General features: G+C 39.6%; 1 protein-coding gene across 3 annotated transcripts; it reads right to left on the bottom strand.

Annotated features, from left to right (window-relative positions):
- Positions 1 to 3,716: 3,716 nt before the first annotated feature.
- On the bottom strand, positions 3,717 to 25,373 carry LOC116247275 (5'-3' exoribonuclease 4). 3 transcript variants are annotated; one of them, XM_031619341.2, is made up of 24 exons: positions 24,950 to 25,373; positions 23,489 to 23,591; positions 23,333 to 23,409; positions 23,037 to 23,228; positions 22,750 to 22,869; positions 22,512 to 22,574; positions 22,251 to 22,406; positions 21,970 to 22,134; positions 21,770 to 21,847; positions 21,228 to 21,314; positions 18,652 to 18,723; positions 17,019 to 17,114; positions 14,624 to 14,694; positions 8,104 to 8,232; positions 7,921 to 7,997; positions 7,796 to 7,836; positions 7,636 to 7,710; positions 7,393 to 7,544; positions 6,577 to 6,681; positions 6,418 to 6,493; positions 6,118 to 6,200; positions 4,898 to 5,538; positions 4,092 to 4,234; positions 3,717 to 4,009 (listed from the first exon to the last, which is right to left on the bottom strand). In XM_031619341.2, the coding sequence occupies exons 1-23, from the start codon at positions 25,154 to 25,156 to the stop codon at positions 4,224 to 4,226; spliced, it is 2,877 nt and encodes a 958-aa protein (XP_031475201.1). In that variant the 5' UTR covers positions 25,157 to 25,373; the 3' UTR covers positions 3,717 to 4,009; positions 4,092 to 4,223. The 3 variants fall into 3 exon arrangements, with proteins under 3 accessions (XP_031475201.1, XP_031475200.1, XP_031475199.1); XM_031619340.2 differs by having other exon boundaries at positions 3,717 to 4,001; XM_031619339.2 differs by lacking the exons at positions 3,717 to 4,009; positions 4,092 to 4,234 and having other exon boundaries at positions 4,747 to 5,538.
- Positions 25,374 to 25,688: the final 315 nt, after the last annotated feature.

Raw genomic sequence — 25,688 nt, 5'->3', positions numbered from 1 at the left:
AGTTCACTTCTTCTTCTATAATCAGGAACATGGTTTTCTTGATTTCTCAGTTTATTGGTGAATGTTGTTGTCGAAACCTCTGAGAAATAAGAAATACCTATTTGAAAGTGTAGATTGTGTTTTCAGCCGAGCATTTGTGTCTGCTCATCTTAGCCATCGATCTAAAGAAGATCAAGCGGCTGAGATTATTTTTGTTCATTGCCGTTTCTCTCTCCCTGAGACCTCTTCCCCTCTCCTCTCTGCTCTCTCTCTCTCCCCGATACTCCTTTGTCCCCTTCATGACTTGGGAAGGGCTGCCTGCAGCCTTCCAGGCATCCCCTTCTTCCGCTGGTGGGCTGATGGGTCGCTCCAGCCCCACCAACGGAAGGGGGGGATGGCAGCGAGGCTGCCGATGGCCCCTCCTCAAAACACGAAAGGGGAGAGCAGATGCATCCCCCTTTCGTGCTTTCACAAGGAGGGGCTGCTGGTGGCCTCCCCTCCACCAGTCCTCCTGCCAGCAGGCGGTGGCCCCCGTGAGGTCTGGCGGTGGGAAATCCACCGGCGGGGGAGGACATTGCATTTTTTTTTTTTAAAGAAAGGAGGAAGCTGATGCCTCCTCCACAGGACCACAGCCAGCGGCCACGCCTACTGTTTTCAGCAGGTGGGTAGGTCGCCGCCGGCAAGAAATGAAAAGAGTACCGGCTGGGGAGGCTGCCTCCTCCTCCCCAGCGATTGAGCACAACGTCCCACGCTGCATCAAAATCTGAGTATTTTCGGGGAGAGAGAAAATGGAATGAGCGAGGGAAAGAGGAGATAAGACTCGGCCGTACGATTATTCTCAGATGGATGGTTGAAATCAACATAGAGAGATGTGCTCGGCTGACGCTTGTGTAAGGAAAGGCGCTTTCAAACCCGAGAATATAAAAGGAAGGTGATTTTCATTTGATGGTTCCTTGTAGTGTTCTCCCCTTACATTCTATTTTGTTGTTAGAATTATGATAGTATGGCGAGAACCATAAAGTCAGCCAAAGCCGCAGACATCACCATGGTGCCAAGTTGGGTATGTATTTACATAGACATAGCTTGAATTGGAACCATTGTCTAATATAGTTCCTAGATAAGCGATAGATTTTCATCAAAGAGAATGACTCTCATCAGATTATGCCAAGAGAGGTACCTATGAACAATGCACAATTTAAATTCTGTTAGATCAATTTAGGAAAGACTACAATTTTGTAAAACTATATCTAGTGTACAGCCTTAAGTCCTTTGGATTTACCTCACTTGCAGGGAAAGTCTTTGCTACCATGGCTGTTCACTTCTGATATGGTAGATTTGGTAAAAAATGTGTCCCATTGGATTCATATCATCCATTTTGGGCATAAGTGCTATTGCTAGGAATTAGGCTTCCCATTTCAAAAAAAAGAATACACATTGAAAAATCTTTCGTTATCTTCTTGCATTTTGATTTACGAGGGGAAGCCAGTATCATTGCCAATATTTAGACCTACTATGGACCACAAAAAAACACAAATGCTAACCAAGTAAGCTCAGGAACCAGTAGTCCATTATTTCAAAAGTTGAACAAGGTTGTCTCAAAATAATAACAAAGAATTAACAAGTGAACAACATTAGTTCAACTTTCGCATTTTTGCTAGTCAAGTGCACGAAAGAGCAGAAATTTAGAAAAGGTGAAAAGGAAAACCGTTGTTCGTGCCTTCATATCTCCAGGGAATGGACCACTGAGCCTCCTTAGCTCTCTTTTCAATTTTTGTAGTCCAACTAGTGATGAATGTGAAACGTCGAAATCAATCAGATGCTACGCATCCGTTTTCCATTATAGATCTGCAGGCGCAAAACCACAAGAAGCATTAATTAATTAACCCCAGCAAAAGCCTGTGGTGCTGTAATTAACTCCACTTCTAATAGAAATTATGAAATGACCAACCCCTGTCATCAACTTCCATCCTTCTTCCCCGCTTTGCAAAGAAATGACATGCTTTTAATGCTGGTGGCTCGTCGAGCACTGTAGTCTCGTCCTTATCCTAATCATGGATTCCCATATACCCTACAATTTCCATCCCTTGTTAATGATGAAATAAAGCCCTCCAGTTAGATATCAGACGCATTTCAGCCGTCTCTCTGACCTCCGCTCTTCCTCCTCCTTCCCCCCAAAACTTTGTCCCTCTCCGCCTGCAGCTAACACTCCCGATGATATATTCCAAATAGAGACGGAGCCACTCCCTAACGCATTTTGATCTCTGCTCACTACTGCAAATCAGACCTGTACGCCTCCCAATCTTCTCCAGCTGATTGCCCAACCTGTCGTAGTCAGATGTGTGTGAACTTCAAAATTTCTTACTGGATCAGAACTCCAAACACCCACCTAAAATGCCGATTTCTCAGACCATGTCTCTTGTTTCTTGGCAATTTGGTGTTAGCCGTTAGGCGTTGAAATTTGCCCTGCATGCAACCATAAGGTTGGGTATGGAATCGCACGGGAATGGGACATGTTGATCATAAAGAAGGCTGACTCGTTTCATGCATTCAGTTTGAATTGGCAAATTCAGGCGTGTCCCGATAAAACTGGTTTAGACACGTAGACTGCCTACTTTCCGCTTGTTCCAATTCAGGTGCCAGACATTAATTCTGAAACGAAGATATTTAGATGGACAGCCTGCAATATCATGAAACAAACGCCGCTGTAACAATGTCATAAAATTTGAGACACGTCAGAGAAGATTCATGCATGCTTTATTTGGCTTGACTCGGATAAAATCATTAATTTACTCATAAAGATAGACAAATGTAATTGGATACATTAATCAAGGATTTTTTTTTTCTTCTCCATGCAAGTAAATCAACAACCTGCATCGTTCAACTGAACTGCCAACCTTTGCAGGGGGGTCACCCTTGCGCCCAAGCAACATTTTAATTAGGGATGTCAACGATCCGCATGCATGGGATATAAATATTGAAGTCAAGTCCAAATCCGACCACTTGAAGTTTTAGATCCAGTTAGCCATCAGATTCAGAACAATTAGGTCACAAATTTTTTTTCACCGAATTAAATGATTCTGCTATACAACAATTCAGATTGAAGTTTGATTTCAAATACGACTTTTATATTCCGTTTCCCATTTGTATGCCCAAATCCGAAACTACTGTCAAATGTCTGATACAGAAGTTATGTATAGCCAATGCGATTGTTTACGGGTCATCAATGGCATGCGTTGACTTGATAAAATATTTAAATTACATATGTCATGTGATATGTTTTACAGGATAAAGCTCGGGCTGCATAAACTTGAATGTCTTCGTAAAGACAGATAAAAATACAGATAACAGCAGGAAAAATTTTTCGAGAACTGTAGTGTGTGGGCATTGTAATCGTTGAGACATATCTTAGTGGATAATTAAAAGCGGCATACTTCTCATTACTTGCATTTTGCATGTGCACATGCAGCAACTTGCGTCTCCATGGCTTGTTTCATGGCGGTGAGACCAGCTTTTATTAGATTATGAAAAGAGACCCTTTGCGCATGGATAATTCAGATAATCTAAAAGTATGGGACGTCGGAGTTGATTGAATTCAGCACCTTTAACATGCATATATCCCCATTCCCTCTGGGCTAATATGGCCGTTCAATGGTACGCTTAGTCGGCTTTAGATGTAACCATTGATCAACTGATTTGGACATAAGCACATACAATTTTGGACTTCACCGGGAAATCCATTCCAAACCCAACTTAGAATCTTAATTGGAACAGGGAGTAATAGACGCATCGTGATTAGCTTCAAAAATTTCTTACTGGATTACACTCGAAACACCCATCTGAATACCTATTTTTCAAATTGATTCTCGTGTCGGACATTGAAATACGCCTGTAATCATGAAGACACCTGGAATTGCACCAGTGAGTCTGAAGCCCGAGTCACCAAAATGCAAACTACTTCACCCAATGTTGTATCTTGTCAATGTAACACGGCAAAATACATCCTAGTTGGTGTACCGTCCTGTCTGAAGTACTAGGAGCATAAGCATGGTCACTGGAACATGTTGCATGTAAAAACCAGGTTATTTAAAACTCAATTCATAAGCAGGACCTACCAGAATAAAGCGCAGATCAAGATCCCTTGGAGTCCTTTCAAAATGATCCAGCCAGCCAACCACTAAGGCCACACGCCAGCTGTGCATCAATAGCGTAGTACAGGACCAACATGTCACCCTTGCAGCTGAACATCACTCGGTGGCTGCAGTCACCAAATAGGAGTGCGGAAAGGCGAGAAGGGAGAGAAATGTCAAGTCAAAAAAATTAATAAGAGATGTGAAAAGAGCTTCAGAAAACCCTATGGAACGGCAAGCTGGTATGTTAAAAAGGAAACAGTATTATACTTACAGTAATCAAATATCACATGTATCATTCAGAAAAGAGTATAGGATGCATTTGAGACAAAGTAAAGAAAAAATGAAGATCTATGAAAATAGACTATGAATTGAAAGTGAGAAGCCTCTCATTTTAAAAAAATGAGCTTCCCATAAATGAGAAATGTGCTTCCTCAAGTTTCCCTCTTTGAAAAAATTCTCAAGATTCAAGTTTTTAAATGTGCTCCTGGGAAAAGAGATAGTTCTAGTAACTGGAAGAGCATATATCAACATTTCCAACTTTCCCGTAGCAGTTCCAATCAGATTATCTTGATATAAACGGTGCATCACAAACTAATGAGAAAAACTATATTTTCACTGCAGTTCCCAACTTCCCATATAAAGAAAATCTTGAAACACTTGACATCTAGATTCCATTGCTAAATGTGTTATTAACAATATTGCCATATGTTATAACAATAGCTCTGCCAGTGGAAAAAAAAGAAAAATCATAAACAAAAGATACAGTACAATATGTTACAGAGGGTTACCAGAACGTGGCATATTTAAAGGGTCTTGGTAACCCTTCTTCACTGGTCTATTGTCTGTTCCATCATCAAAAATCATTTCAGCAGGTGGAACTGTATAAGCTGTCTTTGCAACCCATTTTGTTGGTGGTGGTGGCGGAGCATAAGTACTCTGTGCTGGTTGCCGGTTAGTCTGAAAACCAGGGTTGGATGCCCTTACAAACATTCCTGGTCGAGGCTGATAGACCACCTCTTGACGGCCATGTATTGTCAATGCCAACATTTCAGCCTGAATGTTTGTGAATTGAGGTCGAAGGTGTCTATCTTGTGTTCTGGAACCCTGTCTGGTATCCTGTACATCAAGATATGTGGAGGCTGGTCTTGAGGATGATCGACCATAAAAATCATGCAATTTACGGTTGGTATCACGATTCTGACTGGAAGAGGGCCCAAACCCTTGTTCATAACCAGAGGGCCCAATCGGCCTTGGCCTATTAAGAACATAGGTTGAACCATTCCGCTCTTGAGGATCGTAAGCTCTTGAACTGCCATAAGAAAACTGTGAAACTCTGGGACCATTATTTGGTAACTGTAGTGTGTTTTTCAGTAGACGATGTGCTGCCTCTCCTAACAGAGGCCCAGAAATGGCATTTGGCACCTGCGGTCTGAAAATAAGGATTATTAGCTCATAAGAATAGTCAGATAACACAAGGAAATCTCAAACTGTGAAATTCCTTTTTGCACCAATGCAAACTTGGATGTGCACTGGTCTGGGTGGATAGATCTTGGTGGTTAAAGTACTACTGGACATGAGTTTGAGGGAAGGCACTGGAGAAGATACTTTGGCCATATATGGAGGAAGTCACTAGCAAAATATTTGTCGTCTGATGCTATCCAAGAAACCAACCAAACTTTTACATATTTATGGAATTTCCTCTTTGAGGTATACTTGCACCTATTATATCAAGTACCAATTAGGAAAAGCTTCTGATAGTGCCTAGTCCATGAAGGCAAGGCTAGCTGGTTCTCACCTTGTGCAAATGCTAAGTGGATTCCTCCTCTCATTGATCATTGTTCTCTTCAGCTATTTTTCATTTCTTAAATGTAACTTAGTGCACTTCTTGAGTGTTTTGACTGTTGAGGTTCTTTTGGCCCTTAGACTTATTGGTTTGAACTTTTGTAGCTCATTGATGCTGGCTGGTTTATAAGGCTCTTAAGTTCCAGAGTTGGTAGCTGATTCTCACCTCTCTCTGGTTTGTTGACGCCGACCACCATAATCTTCATGCCACAATACTGGGGAAGGTTTTATGTCCAATGGGGTTAGAATCTGGAAAAAAGAAAAAACAATATAAAAAGGCAGAATGAGCAAATGACATGTAGACAAAAAAACAAGTTATAAGCCACTGACATAGTAATGGAACACTAAGCATAGACCTTTGAACCCCACAAAATGGTACATTTCTCGAAGAACAATCAGCATAATGGGGCATAAAATTATGGATAACTCAAAAGAGAAGAGAATAGACATTTCTGATTAATAATACCCGTCTTGGCATGATTACACCCTCTGGAGGTTCTGGAATATGTTGATGTGATGGAGGGTTGAGATATGTTGCGTTCCTGAATAAGGTAATAACAGAACCTCAAAATCCACAGTTACATGGTCAGCATAACAGCAGCATCATTTGAAGAATCTAACTTACAGGACATGATTATCATTGATATTCTCGAGTCCCTTGATAGGAGATGGCACTGTATAAGCAAACACATTCCTCCAAGATAGGCAAAGATACCCATTCATCCCATCACTGCATCAGAAGGGAGAACACAAGAAAATTCTGTTAGTTCATATAGAGCAATGCTGGCAGTGCTTGACACAGGATTAGGCCTAGCAACCTAATAAAGTATACAACCACTGCTCAAATCTAAATAAAAAAATTAGCATATAGACAAAATAGTTTCGTAAGACCAAGTTCTAGACTGCAGCTTAATCAATCCTACAAGCTCAAAAGTACACCTAAGCCTAGAAACCTAGCAAAGCTTAGCTGCTTATGATTGGGCGCCAAGAAGTTATTGCACTTAGATCCTTGCCTCAAATGCCTAGGTCACGTAAGCACAGTTACTTTTTAAAATTTTTGAATAACCAAAGGGGTTGAAAATCCTTATTTTAATTTTTCATTGCCTTTGCATATTTTTCCGTTCTCTTTCTCTGCCTTCCAACCCCATCCTCATTCCCTTCCCCCCACCCCCCCCTTTTCCCCGGTAATTTTCTGTGTAAGAAATCCATTTGCGTTCTTAAACATCACCACTTTTCTTTTTTACAATAAGTTGTTATAGCTCACATTCATGAACTAGTTCTGTTTACATGATAGTTTTTTATTGAGAAATATATGCATCTTAACAATTTTAACCTACGTAGCTAAAAGCTTTCATATGAACCCAGAGAACTGCATCAAGTGTGGTAAATAAGCTTGCTTACTGCAATATAAACTGTACTCAACTAAACATGGTATACAAACCTCAGACTCGTGTCAATCACATAAGGAGTCCAATATTCAACTGGGAACTGGAGACAGGTTCTGTACAGTGAGCCAATGAGCAAAGCCAAAGGATGGCTGCTATTTACATAAAGTAAATCAAACATGATGGTATTCCTGGTCTTCTCCTCTTCCTGAAAATAAAAAGTCGTTAAATTTTAGCTTATATGAAAGCATACATGCAACTTTCCTCACAAACAGGATAACCCAATGGCTTTTTCCTACCGTCAAAGTACCCTCAAGCTTTTTTGTTTCAGCAAGCAAACGATTTTCATCTATAAAAGGTAACTTGACCACACCCTGTTGAATTTGTAGAGTAAGAAACCAGTATAATCTTCTCAAAGAAGAAAATTCATCTTGATTAGTCCAGCATAAGTCACAATACCTGCCATGCGAAGCGCTTACCATTCATGTCTAACTCAAAATCTATACAAAGAAATAAAATAAATTATCATAATACAATTCATACTAAACCATAAACAATTTACTAAAACCAGAACAATATTTTACCAGAAGGATAAAATGAAGAGATAGGTGATACTGGATCATTCATCAAAGCTTGATAGTGTTTAGGTAGAGCATCAGAACTATAGAAAACAAAAGACACCATTAGCAAAAAAAAGTCACCCATTATTGAAGTACCACATGTAGTTGTGAACCACATACACCCCAACAGGCAACCCAATAAATCACCTTGCAGCTGGAAGTGTGCCCATAAGCTGATCAAATGGTTTAAATGGCTGTCCCAAGAAAAATGTGATCTCAAGTTCTGCCAAATCTTTAAGATCGGATGCAAAAGGAGCATAGTGATAAGGATAGAACCTGACATTAAAGAGAAAGGCAGATTATGCAACAATCCATCACAGGAATATAAAATGTCCAATTGAACACCTGGCAAATGTAAAAAGTTATGTTCCGCTATGGGAGAAGGATGACACCAATCACTTTCGAAATTACAGATGCATACTGACAAAATATTATAAAATGATAGAATTCTTGCATGAGTAAAATAGACTGGCATGACAGACAAGTTAAAGGCTACTGAGATATATACATGCCTATGACAAAAGACAGGAAGGATTATGTCCAGGATTTCATGCTATTTTCCCACTTGAGGAAAATAACATGCTAAAAGCAGATAGTATTTTTGTACACGCATGATGAACTGTAACATTAACTTGGTATGTGCATGAAGGATTGCAAATTTAGAAACAGATAATTTGCTAATGTCCAGTTAAACATTTAAAGATTTTTAATCATACTAGAACAAGTGGTGCAGGCATTTGAACATAGCTATTCAAGTACTTCTCTTTAACTTTTAGTTTAACCTGCATAACAGTTTTTTTTCTCATCCAGAAATATATTTGGCAACTCCTTTGGCTTAGCATAACTAATAGGTTATTTTCTCATTCATATTAGAGATATGTTCAGAAGAATGGTTGGCTCTAATGTCATTAAGGTCACTGTTTTTTAAAATTATTGAGAAGACATGATCAAATACATCCTATTCAGGAAGATTGAAACATATAATGTATTTAGTCGCCTGGCCTGTTCCACGCCCTGTGACTGCTTGCCAGGAATCCCACTGCTCTGCCGCTGCCTGTCCTCCATTGTAGGCAAAGTGCCACAGCGCCTGGGTCATCCTCCTGCGTTTTTTTTTCTGGTTTTCTGACTGTTGGATTTCTTTTGTGGTCGTTATGGCTGAAGAAATGACCTCCAAGACCGATGTTAACTTTGACACGGGCAGCAATACCAAGAGCGAAAACTTACCTGTTCAAGTCACCTCTATTCGGCTGAACAAAGACAATTATCTCTCTTGGTCTGCTGCGCTGGAAATTGGGATCACTAGTCGCGGTCGTCTGCCCTATATTACTGGGGAGAAACCTGCGCCTAGTAAAACTGATCCTGGATGGGCGACTTGGGCGTTGGAAGATAGTCAAGTTAAGGTTTGGATTATTAATTATGCTTCTGCTGATATTCATCCCCTTATTTTGCGAAAGTTGACCTCATATGACATGTGGACTGTGCTTGCGAGGATGTATGGTCGTAAAAAGAGAGTCCTGCGTACATACCAGATTAAACGCAGCATCTATTCTCTTAAACAGGGTGACTTGTCTGTGGCATCCTTCTATGCAGTCCTGAAGACTAAATGGGAGGAACTGGATTATCATGTGAATGATGAATGGCATTGTGGTTCTGATCATGAACTGTACTGGCTGAAAGAATGGATGGACCGCACTTTTATTTTTTTGGGAGGTCTGCGTGATGAGTTTGAATCCATTAGGAGTCAAATTCTCAACTGTGACGAGACCCCTGGAATTGAGGAGGTGTATGCCTGGGTGGAATCTGAGGAACAACGCCGTCACATGATGCATATTGACTACAGTCATCGTAGTTCACCCTCTGCTTTTGTTGGCCGTGCTCCAGGGACTGGGCAGCGTTCCATTCGGCGTTGCAGTCATTGTAACAAGTTGGGACACTCAGTTGATTTTTGTTGGGATCTTCATCCTGAGAAGAGGCTCACCCGTGGTCGTCCTCCCTCTGGTAGGCGGGGTCCTCCTATGGTTGATACTAGCTCTCCCAGTGTTGAAAAACTGAAGCTTTTCTCTGACCAAATCAAGGAATTACAAGCTTACATCAGCCGGTTATCTACTACTAAGGAGGATGCCTCCACGTCTGAGGGAGCTCAGTTAGCCGAAGCTCTTGTTGCCACAAGTGATCAAGGTAATCCCTTACTTGGTGATTGGGTAGTTGACAGTGGAGCTACTCATCATATGATAGGGAACCCTAAGATGTTTCAAGAGTACACATTGTCTTCAGGGCAGCAACGCGTATCTATGGCTGATGGGTCCTCGATCTCTGTGGCTGAAAAAGTTAGTTTGTCTTTATTAAATAAATATCTTCTGCATAATGCTCTTCATGTTCCCAATATTCCTGTGAATTTGTTATCTGTCAGTAGTATCACCAAAGAACTCAATTGTAATCTAATTTTCTCTGCTGATCATTGTACCCTGCAGGACTTGGTGACGGGAAAGAAGATTGGGATTGGTTCGGTTATTGATGACCTCTACAGACTGCCCGTACAGGTTGCCTCTGCTCTCATCTCAGCCACTAGCAGACAGTCGACGGGCGTTGAGGACAGGTCTAGCATCATGAGATGGCATGAGCGCCTTGGACATCTCCCATTCCAGTTGATTAAGAAGTTTTTTCCTAGGTTGTTTACTTCTGTTTCCATGGACCCCTTCACATGTGAAGTGTGTCAGTTTGCTAAGCATGTTAGGACTTCGTACCCTATTTCTCTCAATAAAACCACTCGTCCTTTTGCTTTGGTTCACTCTGATGTTTGGGGTCCTTCGGGAGTACCCACTTGTCGTGGTTTCCATTACTTTATGACTCTGATTGATGACTACTCCCGTTGTACGTTCGTGTATGTGTTGAAAGAACGCAGTGAGGTTCCTGTCGTTGTCAAAAATTTTGTTGCCTTTGTCGAAAATCAATTTCAGACCTCTGTTCAAACACTCCGTACTGATAATGCCAGGGAGTATGTCTCTCAATCCCTGGATGACTTCCTGCGGGGCAAGGGTATTGTTCATGAGACGTCCTATAGTTATACTCCTCCTCAAAATGGCGTGGCCGAACATAAAAATCGCCATTTATTAGATGTCACCCGAGCTATTATGTTCCACAGGCACGTTCCTATGCGCTACTGGGGCGATGCTCTCCTCACTAGTGCCCACCTCATCAACCGTATGCTCACTCGTGTGTTGAATGGTCGTACTCCTTACTCTGTGCTCAGTCCCACTCATAACCCCTGGCCTCTTACTCCTCGGGTGTTCGGGTGTGTTTGCTTTGTTCATAACCATAGACCCACCATCAAGAAACTTGACCCTCGGTCTGTCAAAGTTGTCTTCTTGGGGTATTCCTCCACTCAGAAGGGATGTAAATGTATTGATCCTACTACCTCCAAAATCTATGTCTCCCGGGATGTTACCTTTCATGAACATGAGGCCTATTTTCCTGTGAATCCTCTTCAGGGGGAGTGTACAAGGAACAGTGTGAAAGAGTATTCTCCAAATCAGCTTATTCAGTTTACTGACTTCTTGGACTACAAACTTAGTCACAGTGTGGAAGATACAGTCAGAGATGATAAAGACAGTCATGTGGAAGGGGGCCCTGTGGATGATCAGCCCACATCCCGTGATCATTTGTTTGGGCAGGTTTACACTAGAAAGGAGAAAGATGTGGTTGAGACTGTTGATGTAACCAATCCCAATCCTGTGAGTTCCCCGAATGAACCAAGTCCAATGAATGAAGAGCTTCCCATAGCCCTGCGCAAGGGGACCAGGTCATGTACTTCTCACCCTATTCAAAGATTTGTCTCATATTCAAAACTCAGTAAAGAATACAAATGCTTTATTACCACTCTGTCTATGTATGTGATTCCCAGGTGTGTGGAAGAACCTAGAGAGGATCATAAATGGCTACAGACTATGACAGAGAAGATGGATGCCTTGGCAAAGAACAACACTTGGGAAGTGGTCGATATTCCCAAGGGAACTTACTTAGTTGGTTCCAAGTGGGTGTTTAGTGTGAAGTATAAACCTGATAGCACTGTGGAACGGTATAAAGCTCGCCTGGTTGCAAAGGGGTTCAGCCAAAAATACGGAATTGACTATCTTGAAACAGTTGCTCCTGTTGCAAAACTGAAGACTGTGAGGGTCATTTTGGCACTTGCAGTGCAAAAGAAGTGAGGCATGGACCAACTTGATGTCAAGAACGCCTTCTTGAACGACCATCTAGAGGAGGAGGTCTATATGAGCATGCCTCCCGGATATGCTCAAAGTGGAAAATGTTGTCATCTCAAGAAGGCCATGTACGGCCTGAAGCAATCCCCTAGAGCATGGTTTGAAAGACTGAGGGTGGTAATGAAGACAATGGGTACAAACAAGGAAATGGTGATCAAGAGAAGTGGCCTGATGAACATTCTTCTTGTGTATGTTGACGATATGATTGTCACAGGTGATCATGAAGAAGAGAAAAGGAAGATGAAGGAGAGGTTAGCAGATGAATTTGACCTCAAAGATCTGGGAAAATTAAGGTACTTTCTGGGAATAGAGATTGTTCGATCAGAGACAGGGCTTGTTATGAGCCAAAGGAAGTACACTCTGGACCTCCTGAAAGAGACAGGTAAACTGGGATGCAGGCCCTTTCTAACTCCAATGGAGTCAGGTACAAAGATAAGTACCAAAATTGGTAACATCCTGGATGAGGAAGGAAAATGACGGTATCAGAGGCTGGTTGGTAAGCTTATTTATCTTACTCTTACTCGCCCTGATATTACTTATGCTGTAAATGTGTTGAGTCAGTTTATGCATGCTCCTACTGATTGTCACTGGAAGAGTGCAGAAAGAGTGTTGGGGTACCTGAAGAATAACCCAGGTAAAGGGTACTGTATACACGGCATGACAAACTTAATATTGAAGGATACTCTGACGCCGATTCAGCTGGTTGCACGGATACCAGAAGGTCTACCACAAGGTACTGCATCTTTCTAGGGGGAAACTTGGTGGTATGGAGGAGTAAAAGGCAGGAGGTCTGTTCTAGATCCAGTGCTGAGGCTGAATACAGGGCTGTTGCTATGGGGTTACAGAGATGTTATGGCTAAAGATTCTTCTAGCAGATATTGGCATTGAAATTGAAGAGAAGATGAAAATGTATTGTAACAATAAGTCTGCGATTAACCTGGCAAATAATCCCGTCCTGCATGACAGAACCAAACATGTGGAGATAGATCGCCACTTCATACGGGAGCGCATAGATTCAAAGGAGTTGATCCTTCCTTATATGAAGTCTGAAGATCAAATTGCAGATGTTCTAACTAAAGCCTTATGTACATCTCAATTTGAAAAGAATGTTAGCAAGCTTGGCATGTTTGACATGTATGCCAAGCTTGAGGGGGAGTGTTAGAATACCGTGTAATAGGGAACCGGGTCTGGATATGGACCCGGTACCCATGGGTGCGGGAACCAAGGACGGGCTCGGTTCCCTAGGCGGGTCTCTCTTCCTTCCTCTTTTATTCTAATCACTTATTGTAATTGTTGATTAAGTGAATTAAGTTTTCTCTCTTCTAGGGTTGCGGTTTTGCCCCTAGGTTAGAGCTTCCCCGTGGTTTTTCACCTCGTTCCGAGGTTTTCCACGTAAATCTTGTGTTTGTTTACCTTTCTCTTCTTCCGCTGCGTGTTTCTACAGTTACACATGAAAAACCAATAATGGGTGATGCTTTGTAATTTACTATCTAAGAAAACCAGTATCACTCTCATTTAAATAAAGATAATGTCCATGACAAGCATCAGCATCATAGGCACCATGTCAGACCTGTGATTTCATTGACATTAACTATCCACTCATATTTTACCAAAAGGAAACATATATTCCCTCTCCTTTACTGTCTCCAGCTTCTCCTTGGTCTTTCTCAACCTTATCCAAAATCACTCATCTCTTCAATTGCAATATGATTGTGAAGATAGCTAAGATGCATTATATCTGACACAGTATATTGATGCTTCAATAAACATGAAGGGTCAGTGTCTGACACTTTCAGACACTGACACTGGCACTCCTTAGATACTTTCTAATGTTCGCATCTTTTTTCTTCCCCTTCTTTGGTAGAAAAGGAGGTTTTCCCTTTTTATCAAATGAAGGAAAAGATGGCGTGGTGAGGTGCTAGTGCTACTGCTCTTTCCCTATTCCTAAGATAGATAATAAACGGAAGATGGAAGAGTAGACTCACCACTCCCTTTCCATGTGTACTTTTTTAATCATTGTGTGGAACATAGGTAGTTTGAAATCTTAAAGTTCAACCACACAAATTCTACCCTGACATGATACGGATCAGTTGCCAGAACATGGCATTCTAAGTTATCCTTCTCATTTTATTATTTTACGAATTGGGCTTTTGCACTAGGCTACATGTTGATAGCTCTGATCAAGTCATATACTACAAGAAATTGTGCAATGAGTTGGTAGAGGGCTTTCATTTTAAGACAGCTGACAGTACAATATCATGTCTATTAGAATATTGGCACAGTAATTAATACCTGATCACAACTACACAAGGCTCCAACACATCAACTAATCATTAAAAAGTGATAGTGCTAGTTCTTTGAAGAAATGTGATCAAAAGCATATTTAGAGGAGAAAGTGATAAACACACCATTGCCATGAGCAGACACCCTGATAATAGTATCGCATCACCCAGCAAAGGCCTTCAACATACTTTAAAACCTGTAAATTCATGAAAAATTACTATGTCCCAAGTCACCAGTAAAGTGATTTTGTAGCATGACACTTGGTTAAATTATACAATCTCATCCAAAGAGAAACAAGCTAGCAATTTGACAGAATTTCCTGCATGCATGGAACTTAACAATTGGAACTGGAGCATGAACTATGAACACCAAACAGTTAATCGTGAGTTTGTAAATTTCGTATTAGGCAGACTACAAGTACACCCAAGAAAAACTTCAGTTGATTGCACTTGCAAAACCAGAATCACATCAAATGACTTTTATCCGGATTTTTCACAGTATGGCCTCAACAGCAAGTCAAGCTTTTGACATGCTGCCTGCAGGGATTAAATGCTAAGCAAAGCCTCATATTTTGAAGTTCAAGAGACTTCAGGACACGAGAAGCACACTGATGCATGATGAAGTCTCAATCACGCGGCTAATACACATGAAAACAAGGGAGGACATGCACAGAGTATACACAGGTGCAGAGGTATATGGGCAAGTCCACTTGCATTGCAAACATGACCAAATAAACTAAAAGAAAACACTAAAGAACAACACATACACAAAGAAGATTTAGAATGTAAAGTTAGATACTATATACATGTTAATATAAAATATACAAAAGCAAGGATCCATCACCTATCACAATGAAGTACTTGCACTAACACTGGTGTACCAGGCCATGATAACTAATACCAAGTGTTTGAAAAGAAAGCAAGCCAACTTGGCTACTCAGTTCACTAGGAGACCCACCTGGTCAATGTAAGCAATGACCAGGTAGCTGAAAATCAGCTGAATCATGCAGTAATTCACTTAAGCCCTTAAAGTTCAAGATGACTCAGCTGAGCTATAGGTTGACTCAGTTGAGTCGTTCATGCAGTGAACCACAGAAAATTTTACATATACATTATATATGAAATATAATACACATATATGTTATAAAACATTTCACTACATTTATATACAAAAAATTAATTTTAGTAGATATGTTGTTCAGCGTGCAATGTGCATTTACCTGCACATATACATCACTGTACAATCACAGACTGTACAATATATATATATATATATATAAAGAGCGAGAGAGAGAGAGAGAGAGACCCGATGTTTTGCATCGGGTGTTAACAGCCGGGATCTCCCACTATGTGGGATCCAGGCTCAATATCATGACCCTGAAAAGTCAATGGATTGACTCCATGGGAACAAGTAACTTCATTCCAAGAAAGTCTTGACCCAAGCCATTGGGGTTTAAAACCTCAGGAACAGCAGAATATCAGAAAAATATTGTGATATCTTCAAAATATTGCCAAAAAAGTATATATCTCAAATAACAGTGTCATAAAATTACCATATCTCTGCAAGTTTCAAAAACAAAAATGACTTCTCATATACAGTGACATTGCAAAACCTTTTTTCCCTAATTATTCTTTATATTTGCCAAAGGCCATTCAAGATTTTTCATGAGAAAGACTGGGTTCATAAATAAAGTTAGCAGCAAATTTAGAGATGAGAATGAGAATTGTCAACACCTTACTTCACAATACAGCCCTAAAGGCCTAAAATTTTCGACATTGAAAATATTGCACGATTACAATTTTATAACTAACAAGATAAATTGTAGAGTACTGCATTGTCGCATGTCTCTATATTTTGTCATGTTTGATATTCAAACAAATGTTTCAGTTTAAGACTTCTTTGAGAAAAGCATAACTCTTCCAGCCCTGCCAGAATGATCAATGCTCTGTCCACCTATTTTTGGCAAATAATAGAATGCCCGTTGTGATAATCAGCTTGGCCCCTGGTTAAATAAACATTACCAAAAACTAAAAAATCATGCAATAACTGATTCGAGAGTAATATTCCTGTAGCAGGAAACTGACAACCTCCAGATCCAGAAAATGGTTTAATCTAGGAGATTAAATTCTTATGAGCACGAAAAATCATGTGTTTCCCACCTTTTCAGCAGGGGATGCTTCAGGCTGAGCCTAACTGCTTCCTCTGAGGCACATGTGCCTGCACATGCACACACACACACACAAGAGAGAGACAGAGAAAGGGAGTCACATAAACAAAGAGTACACATTAACTGATTAAAGTATAAGGGCAATCACTCTCTTCATAGGCCAGATCTGCACAAGCAATTCTTTCTAGGATAAACAGAATGCCCAGTAAATAAACATGTTCATTACAAAATCGGAACCAATAACACCATCAGAAAGAAATATATATGCAAATAAAGATCACTCCACCAATCCAGATAATCACAAAAATAAGATATGCAGCATGACACTAACTTAGACATGAAAGAAGACTTACAACATCTTTCCGAGTCTCTTCAACCACCTGAGGTGTTTTAAGACCAAACTTCTCAACATAATACCTCTCCTTGTAACCAGGTTCCCCTAATCTGACCTGCAATGCATTACACAGATGTGAAAAAAACACAGTGTTATCCTTACAACAATTAAAGATGCAATTTTTATTGTCTCAAACAAAAGGTTTCTAGTTCCTAAAAGTAAAAATTCAGGGAAGAAAACAATTTGTAAGGACAAAATTCTAAGAAGTTAAGCAGTGCATATCTTATTCACAAATAGATCATCCCCTTTGCATAGGGTATGGATGCAGACAATTATAAACAAGTTTACCAGAGGCTGGAGAGATGAGTTGTTTGATTACACCCATTGAGTGGAGGTGCTCAATGTTGACACAAATGGAGATCAAGTGGCTCCTTCCTGTATCTTTAACTCTTTATCTTTAGATGCTTAACAAGAACCTTAGTTAGCAATGTTTTAAAACCAGGTGACTCAAGACTCGACTCATTCGTTCTTGACTCATGACTCGGCGGGTCAACTCGGTGATTCAGGCCGGGCTTTGTTAACTATCGTTTTAAAAGAAAAACAATATACAAATTGTCATTTACATATAAAAAAGTTGTAAAATGACTTAGATACATGTATAATTCATACCATCAAACAATAACTAAGTTATATTATCTCTTTTGATCACAAGAAATTGATAACAAGATCTATGATTGCATTTATCAAAGAAAACTGTGGCAAGAATCAATGTCAACGAAAAATAAGTCAATGAAAATCAAACACTAAGATTTAACACATTCAATATTTACACCTATCTAAGGGTTAACAAATTCAACATATATGTTAATATTATATAAAAGTAAAACTAAAAATCCAAAAGGAGTCCAATTGCCTAAAACTTTAGATAAATACACCATACAAGAAGTTAAACCTAATTAGTTTTACCTTTTCATTTGTAATATGTAAATTTAATAAATGAACAATAATTTCAAATTCTTATATTTCAATAAGTTAGAAGATTCATATCAAAAATTAAGTAATTAATAAACAAATGACCTTGTTAATTACACAATACAAAATTTATCACTGGACTACACCATGTCAAATGAGTTTTGGCCAAGTCAAACTGAGTTTTGGCCGAGTCAGGGCCGATCAGGCCAAGCCATGGCTGAGTCATGCCGAGTTTCAACAAGAACCGAGTCCCCTTACCGGGTTGACTCATTAGAGGGCCAAGTCAACTGAGTCTACTTGTTGAGTCAGCGAGTTTGCAAACACTGTTCCTTAGTTATGTTTGCTCATACCAATTCCTAACTCTAAGCCATCCAGATCTGATCTCCATATAATTACAGGAGTATGTGAAAAACGTGAACCTGTGTGCATGCTCACATGGTTCATCTTCCCATTTTCAGTTGCTTATTTGTGTGGGACCTGTGGGTGGAAAGAGGACAAAGGCATGTTAGCTAACAAAATGACATTTCAGTTCCCCTCGGTTGCATGCTTAAAAGGAAAGCATTCAGTATCTTCACTCGCTAGTCACCAAAGTGTTTCTCAATGCATCTGATGCACACCTTCAAAACTGAAATTCGACTACTTCATCAAACTCATAACTAAAATGACCTCAAGAAACAAACCTTATCTGGAATTGGTAGCTGTGCTTCCTCAGAGCTTTCTTTTCTTGTTCTAAGCTCAGCATTTTCTTGAGCCTATAATACAAAAGGTGGAGGTCAGAGACAAGAAACATTAACTCACAGCTATTCAAATAAAATAAATTAGTAGGGCTATTGATCAACAGTTCATAGGGAAAAAAATATTGGAAGATGAATATTAAAAATTAAAAAAAAATTGCTTTTTAATAATTTTACTTAAAAGATTTTAAAAACAAAAATATAGAAATATAAAAAAACAAACAAATGAATTAGGACCAAATAAGATGTAAACTGTAGACAATAGACTAATAAATTTCAGTGTCAATCACAATCATGACACCTGCTACTTAATTTCAGAGATTCAAAAAGATCATGCATATACCAGGTAAAGATCCATTTGTTTCATAGAATTGTATGAGCATTTGGTTTTTAATTGTCTAGAAAATATTACATGAGTACCAAGGTTACTGTTCCAGATGACATCAAGTTCTCTAAAGCAATGTTATCCGTATTGTACGATACGGACGCGTATTGTACGATACGTATCGTCCGTATCAACAAAAACGATACGATACGAGTTATACGCACGATCCGCGTACGTATCGCAACTTATCGTACGATACGGGCGATACACCCCCGTATCGTACGCCACGGGGTTAAAATGAAAAAGGGGCACGACAGCCCCTTTTTTGCGTCTTTTTTTAAAAACCTACGCTCCTCTCTCTCTCTTCTATTGTTTCTAAACACTGCAAGAGACGTGGGAGGGAGAGATTTTCTCCATTTGCATCAAGATTTGCCGGTGAAGAAGCTTTATTTCTTGTTGTGGGGAGTCTCGGGACGGTGGGAAGCTTGGAGAAAGAGGGTTTTTTGGTTTCTAACACCAAGAAGGTAAGAAATAACTCATTTTTGTCGTTGAATCGTTCATTTCTCTTATTTCCATCATGAAGATGATGATGGAAATGACGATTGACGAGGATTGTTGTTGAAACTTGAATGAATCATGATTGATAACTATATGTTTTCACTTTTGAACTTATGAATTGTGATGTAATCGAATTCTCTTCAGCTACTTATTATGTTATTTTGAATGTCTGATTTCTTATTTTGGAATGTGTTGTTCATACTTCATACTTCATAATCATATACATGAATGATGAATGTTCCTTTAAATACATTTTTCTTGATTTTTTCTGATTTTACTTGTTTTTTCGGATTTTTTTATAATTTTTATGATTTTTTTATGATTTTTTAATATTTTAAAAAATTAAAAAATTAATTTTACGATACGTTACTATACGTTTACGATACGTTACGATACGGCATATAGGTCGGCCCGACCGATACGCAATATGCTACGCCAGCGATAACATTGCTCTAGAGTATCAGCCTTCTCAGTTCTCACACATTGAAAATTCAATAGATATATATTACAATGATATAGTCAAATTGCCAATCAAGTGGTTCTCAGAAGTCCACTTTATTCCAGGAGACTCAAGATGGTTTTGATTCAGAAAATCTTCAGCATGAGCATCTTATGCAAAGAAGCTCAACTTCAACTAGTTCATGTGCTTAATAATATTCTTAGACTTGTGAACCTAGGAAAGAACTCAAAAAGGTCAAATACCAATTACACTCTCTTCCATCCCTACCAAAACTAATAGTGAAAGACTGCAACCAATCCTTTTTGAATTCAGCAGTTGACAGGAGAAAATTCATCCAGATGTATATATGTGATCAGACATGAATGAACAAAACTAACAGGCTTGCAAGTACTTTGCCCCTTGAAACTACATACCAAAAAGGCATGCAACAATTCCTCGGATGAAAGCTGCTCATGTTCTGGAGTAAATTGATACTATCTTTAAATATCCACCAAGCATTTGAATACAGAAGACTTAATCCTGAATCATCATAATTACCTAGGCTTAATATTCATTATAGAAGTACCTATTTTGAAAAGAATTAAGAATTTTGACCATGTGAAAGCTCCAGGTTTGGCATACGACCATCTTTAACAACATAAAAACCTAGCTGACTCTGTGTAGACCCCAGCTTTCATGCTCCAGTTCCATTTTGTGGACAGGTTATGTGCTTAAAAGCAATAATTAAAAAAAAACCCATGTCTAGGAAAAATTCCAGCAGCTCCTGCTTACAAGTAAAAATGACCCTGAATTGATTGAAAACATTCAATGGAAATATTATTCATGTAATTTATAAAGAAATTTGAAACCTAGCATTTTCGTGTCAAACCACAAGACATGTAGTTTATTTATGCTAACATGTAAGGAGCCCAACCAATTCTTTCTCCTGGCATGATAAGATTCCCAACCAATACACAATAAGGCACATAGCCTAACCACCAGCAGTTTAAGAGATGGAGTCATTGTGTACAATCATCTAATAGAAAACTATGTGAACCAGATCTCAAAACAGCGAATAAGAGGACAAGTGGACAACTTCAACTCCCTATTCATCACAATTGCACTATCCAGCTAAAGATTTCATAAGATTACGAAGTCATAAGACGAAGCACATCTTGCGCCTTAGTCTTCATGCATCACCTGATGGATACGTGCTCGTTTCTGAAAAATCCGGTCCTCATGGATAGCAACCAGCTGAACGAATTTTTCCACCCTCCCCAAATTTACCTAAAAGCAACAAGTGCACAACTGAGAAGCACTAACAAAAAAATTAGGACATGAGTAAAGAACAATACAAGTTTCATTCACGCAATTTCCATTATTAAGAAGCCTACAAACAACATGGAATAGTAGTGACTTATAAAAGCAGACACACTTTTTCTATGGGATTCCAATGGTTCACAGTTTCCTATAGATGCAATGGAAAACAAAGAGAATTACATCACCTAAAAACAAACTTACATGGCACCAGATGCCATGTCCTAGACTCCAAAGAGAGATCAAAACAAGAGGGGGAGAATAAGGTTCTAAAGAGAAATCAGACAGGAACAAGGCATTGCAAAAATAGCCATGCACATAAAAAGATTCCACTCCTTGATATCACCAAGAACTTGAAACTGACAACCCTACAAATTAGAAACCAACTGCATGATAAGCATATAAAGTTAAGGAGCAACTATTACCTCACCAGTATCAGTGAGATATCCACCAATTTCCCTAAATTCTCTTTTATATACAGACATCAGCAGGTTTATTGCACCCTGATAGGCAGTTGACCAGATAATGTATCAGTGGAATGTACAAGTACAAAACAAACTACAACATTAACCACAACAACAGCAATAACATCTGACCACAGAACATACGAGAATGGGATACTCACCTCACGAATTTCCAAAGTAGGCATATGTGGAAGAAAATCATTCCCAACAAAAAAACACATAAATACAAAATCATCAACAAGACATTCGAAGTTTATCTTGAATGGTGGATCAGGTATCTCCAAATCATACTGTAAATACTCTCGCAACACCCAGATGTTGAGGAACTGTCCATATTAATATCAGTTAATAAACAATCTCACCGACAGAAATGACAAAAAAAATAAAGGATACACCAAAAAAGTAAAGGAAGCCAGGAATTCATGAATTCAAAAAATGTGACCTGGTATCTTTTCTTGTAAATTGGAGTATCGTCAACAGGCTTTTCATGTGATCCTGTAGCTTGATTCTGATCACAATTTCCTTTGCATTCTGCTGCCAAATGTCCAACTTGACCACACAAGAAGCACTTATCCTGTTGACCAGGCATGGTGATAACCTGCAAAATTTGCAGAGTTGTTTAACACAGTCATGAATTACATCTATACGAGATCCCAAGAAAAACAAAGGAAACAAAAAAAGGCACAAGATTAATAGCACATACTTCTCTCAAAACTGAAAAATGAACCTCATGAGTTGCTAGGGAGAGCATAATCAAATCTGCATCCTAAGCACAAAAGAAAGACATAGATCCTTAAGACTTTCTGTCCGCGAATGGAGGTGCTAAGCAGGGAACAAGGGGATCAAACCCGAAAATGGAGCAAAACGAGCATCAGAAAAATCAAAGTGTGGCATCATTTGAAACAATATATGTTCTTAATTGAAAAAAGAAAAAGACTCACCAATCCATACAGGCAATGACGTGTGTTCGGGTTGAAACCTGGTAAGTTACGTTGCAAACGAATATATGACATGATCTTGTGTTCGCCTTCACCAGGCACATTTGCATCTGACAGTATAACCTTCAAATAATCATCCAATGCAGACCTCCGTGAATAAACTTAGAGACAAGTATCCTGAAATCAGGGTAATTGAAAAACGTACAACCAGCAAGGATTACTCCACCGAATGAGGAAGCAATCTGATGCTAAGGCAGATAATGACTTGCTTAGATGGTGTGAAGTCAGACCTTTATGCCCCACCATCCAGGGTTCCGGTTCAGCCTTAGCTGTATATAATATTGGAGTGCAACTGATAGTGCAGCCATAAATTCAGTGCCGGGAGTTATGACATTTGAATCAAATGTTTCGGTTTTCAATTTTGGAGGAAGACTTCTCCCTTCTGCTTCATACTCCATCCTTAGCTTTTCCTCCTCTGCTGCCTAAGACATGTAACAAAATTGCCATCAAGAAAAGAAGACCCACCAATCAAACATTGCTAATACGGAAAAGGTTGAACTAATTCCCTTAACAGTCAAATACTCACTGCATCAGCTACATCTTTTGCAGCCCTGAAACGACGAGAACGCTGTTGATTCATTTTTGCCCTGGGTGCAACACCATCTGAAACAAATGACTTTGTGTCAAACTAGTTTCCAGTCAATGTTTAGTACTCTATTTCAGGCATTGCAAAAGCACTTACCAATTGCCAAGTATAAAAGCTTTCGTGGGCGAACCAATGAAAATAGATGATCAATGTAATCAAAGATGCATCTGAAAACATCATCATAAGTTGCTGGTGCAGGCTGCACATCAATGATCACAACATCAAACATTAGAACAAGTTGAACAGCCATGTAAAAGACATTCCACTTGTCAACCTCAGTAAAAGCCCTTAGAGAAAAACCATCATGAAAAATACCAAAGGCATATGAATGAATGTTTAGCTTGTCTGCCACAGAACATACACTTCAGTCTACACTTGAAATGACCAAAGGTCAGCTACCCAACCATGTAAACTGACTACTAGAATAAAATGAAAACCAAGTATCAAGGAAAACCAAGTTTAACTTATTCTTCACCAAATTACTTTAAATTCTTATGAACTCCATCTTTTTTACTATGCAAACTCATCCAAATCGTTGCAATAAATCGCCATCTTCAATGACTGACACGGGTCCAGTGTCCACCAGATGTCCTTCCTCCTGTCTTCTCTTGTTTCAGCATAAAGCACTAGGCATGACCAGTCGGAATGGTTTACATGGAATGCACTCTCATTAAGCGAACCCTGTTGGACTTGAAAATGAAAGCAAGAAAACGGGGCGAAATATTGGAGATCTCTGGCTTACTATTCCACATTTTAGGAGACCAATGTGAAACAGTCAATAAGTCTGCTTCTGCCAACCGATAGCACCAGTAACATTCGTCCACTTACCAGCACGTGGTTTCTTCCACCAAACATGAATCATTCCTTGTCACGAATTTCTCCGATAATTGACATGCCTATCTACCATCATTTTCTATTATCTATTAAACGTAGAACGATAAAACCTGCATTACGCTCCCCATTAGGAAAAAAATCAGCACAGATGAAACAGAAGCATTATTCATCGCATACAAAAACATCTATCGGAAGGAACAGACTTGTGTAAAAGGCTCGAAGAAGACAAAAACAAAAGGGAATCTTCGACAAACGACTCTACATAAACGTACAAAAAATATCTCCAATTTCGAAAATCGGAAATCGGTAGCAGATGAACGCACGTAGCACTGAAATTAGGTATCGTGGAAGAAATGGATGACAGAGTATGCAACTTACTCAACCCACTCGTCTCCATACAAACAAATACTCGTTCTAGCACCACCAAGTCACGTGATTCTCCTATTCACTAGAGCCGGACGTACGATATAGCATACAATATACCCGACCCACTTGTCTAGGAAAATCCCAAAACTACGTAGTTTCTCGATATACACCAGAGCTAACCTGTTGGCTGCGAAGCAAACGCCCGGAATTTTGCCCCAAAACTAGCACGTAAACAAAAAAACCTCAAAACCCACCATAGATCTGAAGGAGAACCAATGGAAACAACAAAAATAAGGGCGGAAAAAAATAACGAAAGTGATGCAGAAAAGTGGAGAAAAAAGAAACAAGATCGAGTACCTTCCCTTCGGGGTGGAAGCACGGGTGAATGATTCCATTCATGTCAAGATAGAGATTGTCGAACTCCATCCCGTTTGGGTTGGGCCTCGATGGGTCCACCGGGAGGAGGACGCCGTCGGGTCCCTCTCGTGGCTCCTCCTCGACGACATCGGTGACGGCAAGAGAATAACGGTCGACAAGCCATCTGAAGAAGGCGGGCACTCCCATTGATCTCAGTTCACAGTCGCACCAGAGTCTCAATCATCAGAGACAGCGAGAGAGATATATATGGAGGGAGGCGAAGAGGGAGAAAATTTGGTCAGAATATCGCGTTGGACGAGCACTATATCTCCGATGGTTTAAAAGGGAAAGACGTTCGGTGACCAAGCGAAACACCAAGAACTCAAGTTGTTTGCGTCTTCGTCTCTTCTCCTTCGGACCAGAAATATTCACAATAACACAACCCCCTCACCCTTTTCTTCGCATCGGGGTTTAGATTGAGGGGCGGCAAAATTTGCCGCGATAAAATATCTTTTGAGGGAAATATGCCTCTGTAAATTCAAATGTTTCAGGAAAACAACGTCAATAGAAGTAATTGTTAATCTTCAAAAAGGTGTCGCTTCACAGTGATTGCAAAGGAATATAAAGAGAACATCTATCAGATCTTCGTTGAGTACAATTCGTGGTAATTGACTATACATATTGATATATGCATTTTTATGCCCATTGTGTGCCACGTGTTTGGCTGATGAAAATTAAA

Source organism: Nymphaea colorata, chromosome 2 (assembly GCF_008831285.2).
Source record: "Nymphaea colorata isolate Beijing-Zhang1983 chromosome 2, ASM883128v2, whole genome shotgun sequence".
Lineage (NCBI taxonomy): Eukaryota > Viridiplantae > Streptophyta > Magnoliopsida > Nymphaeales > Nymphaeaceae > Nymphaea > Nymphaea colorata.
This window is presented reverse-complemented; position numbering and strand designations above follow the sequence as displayed.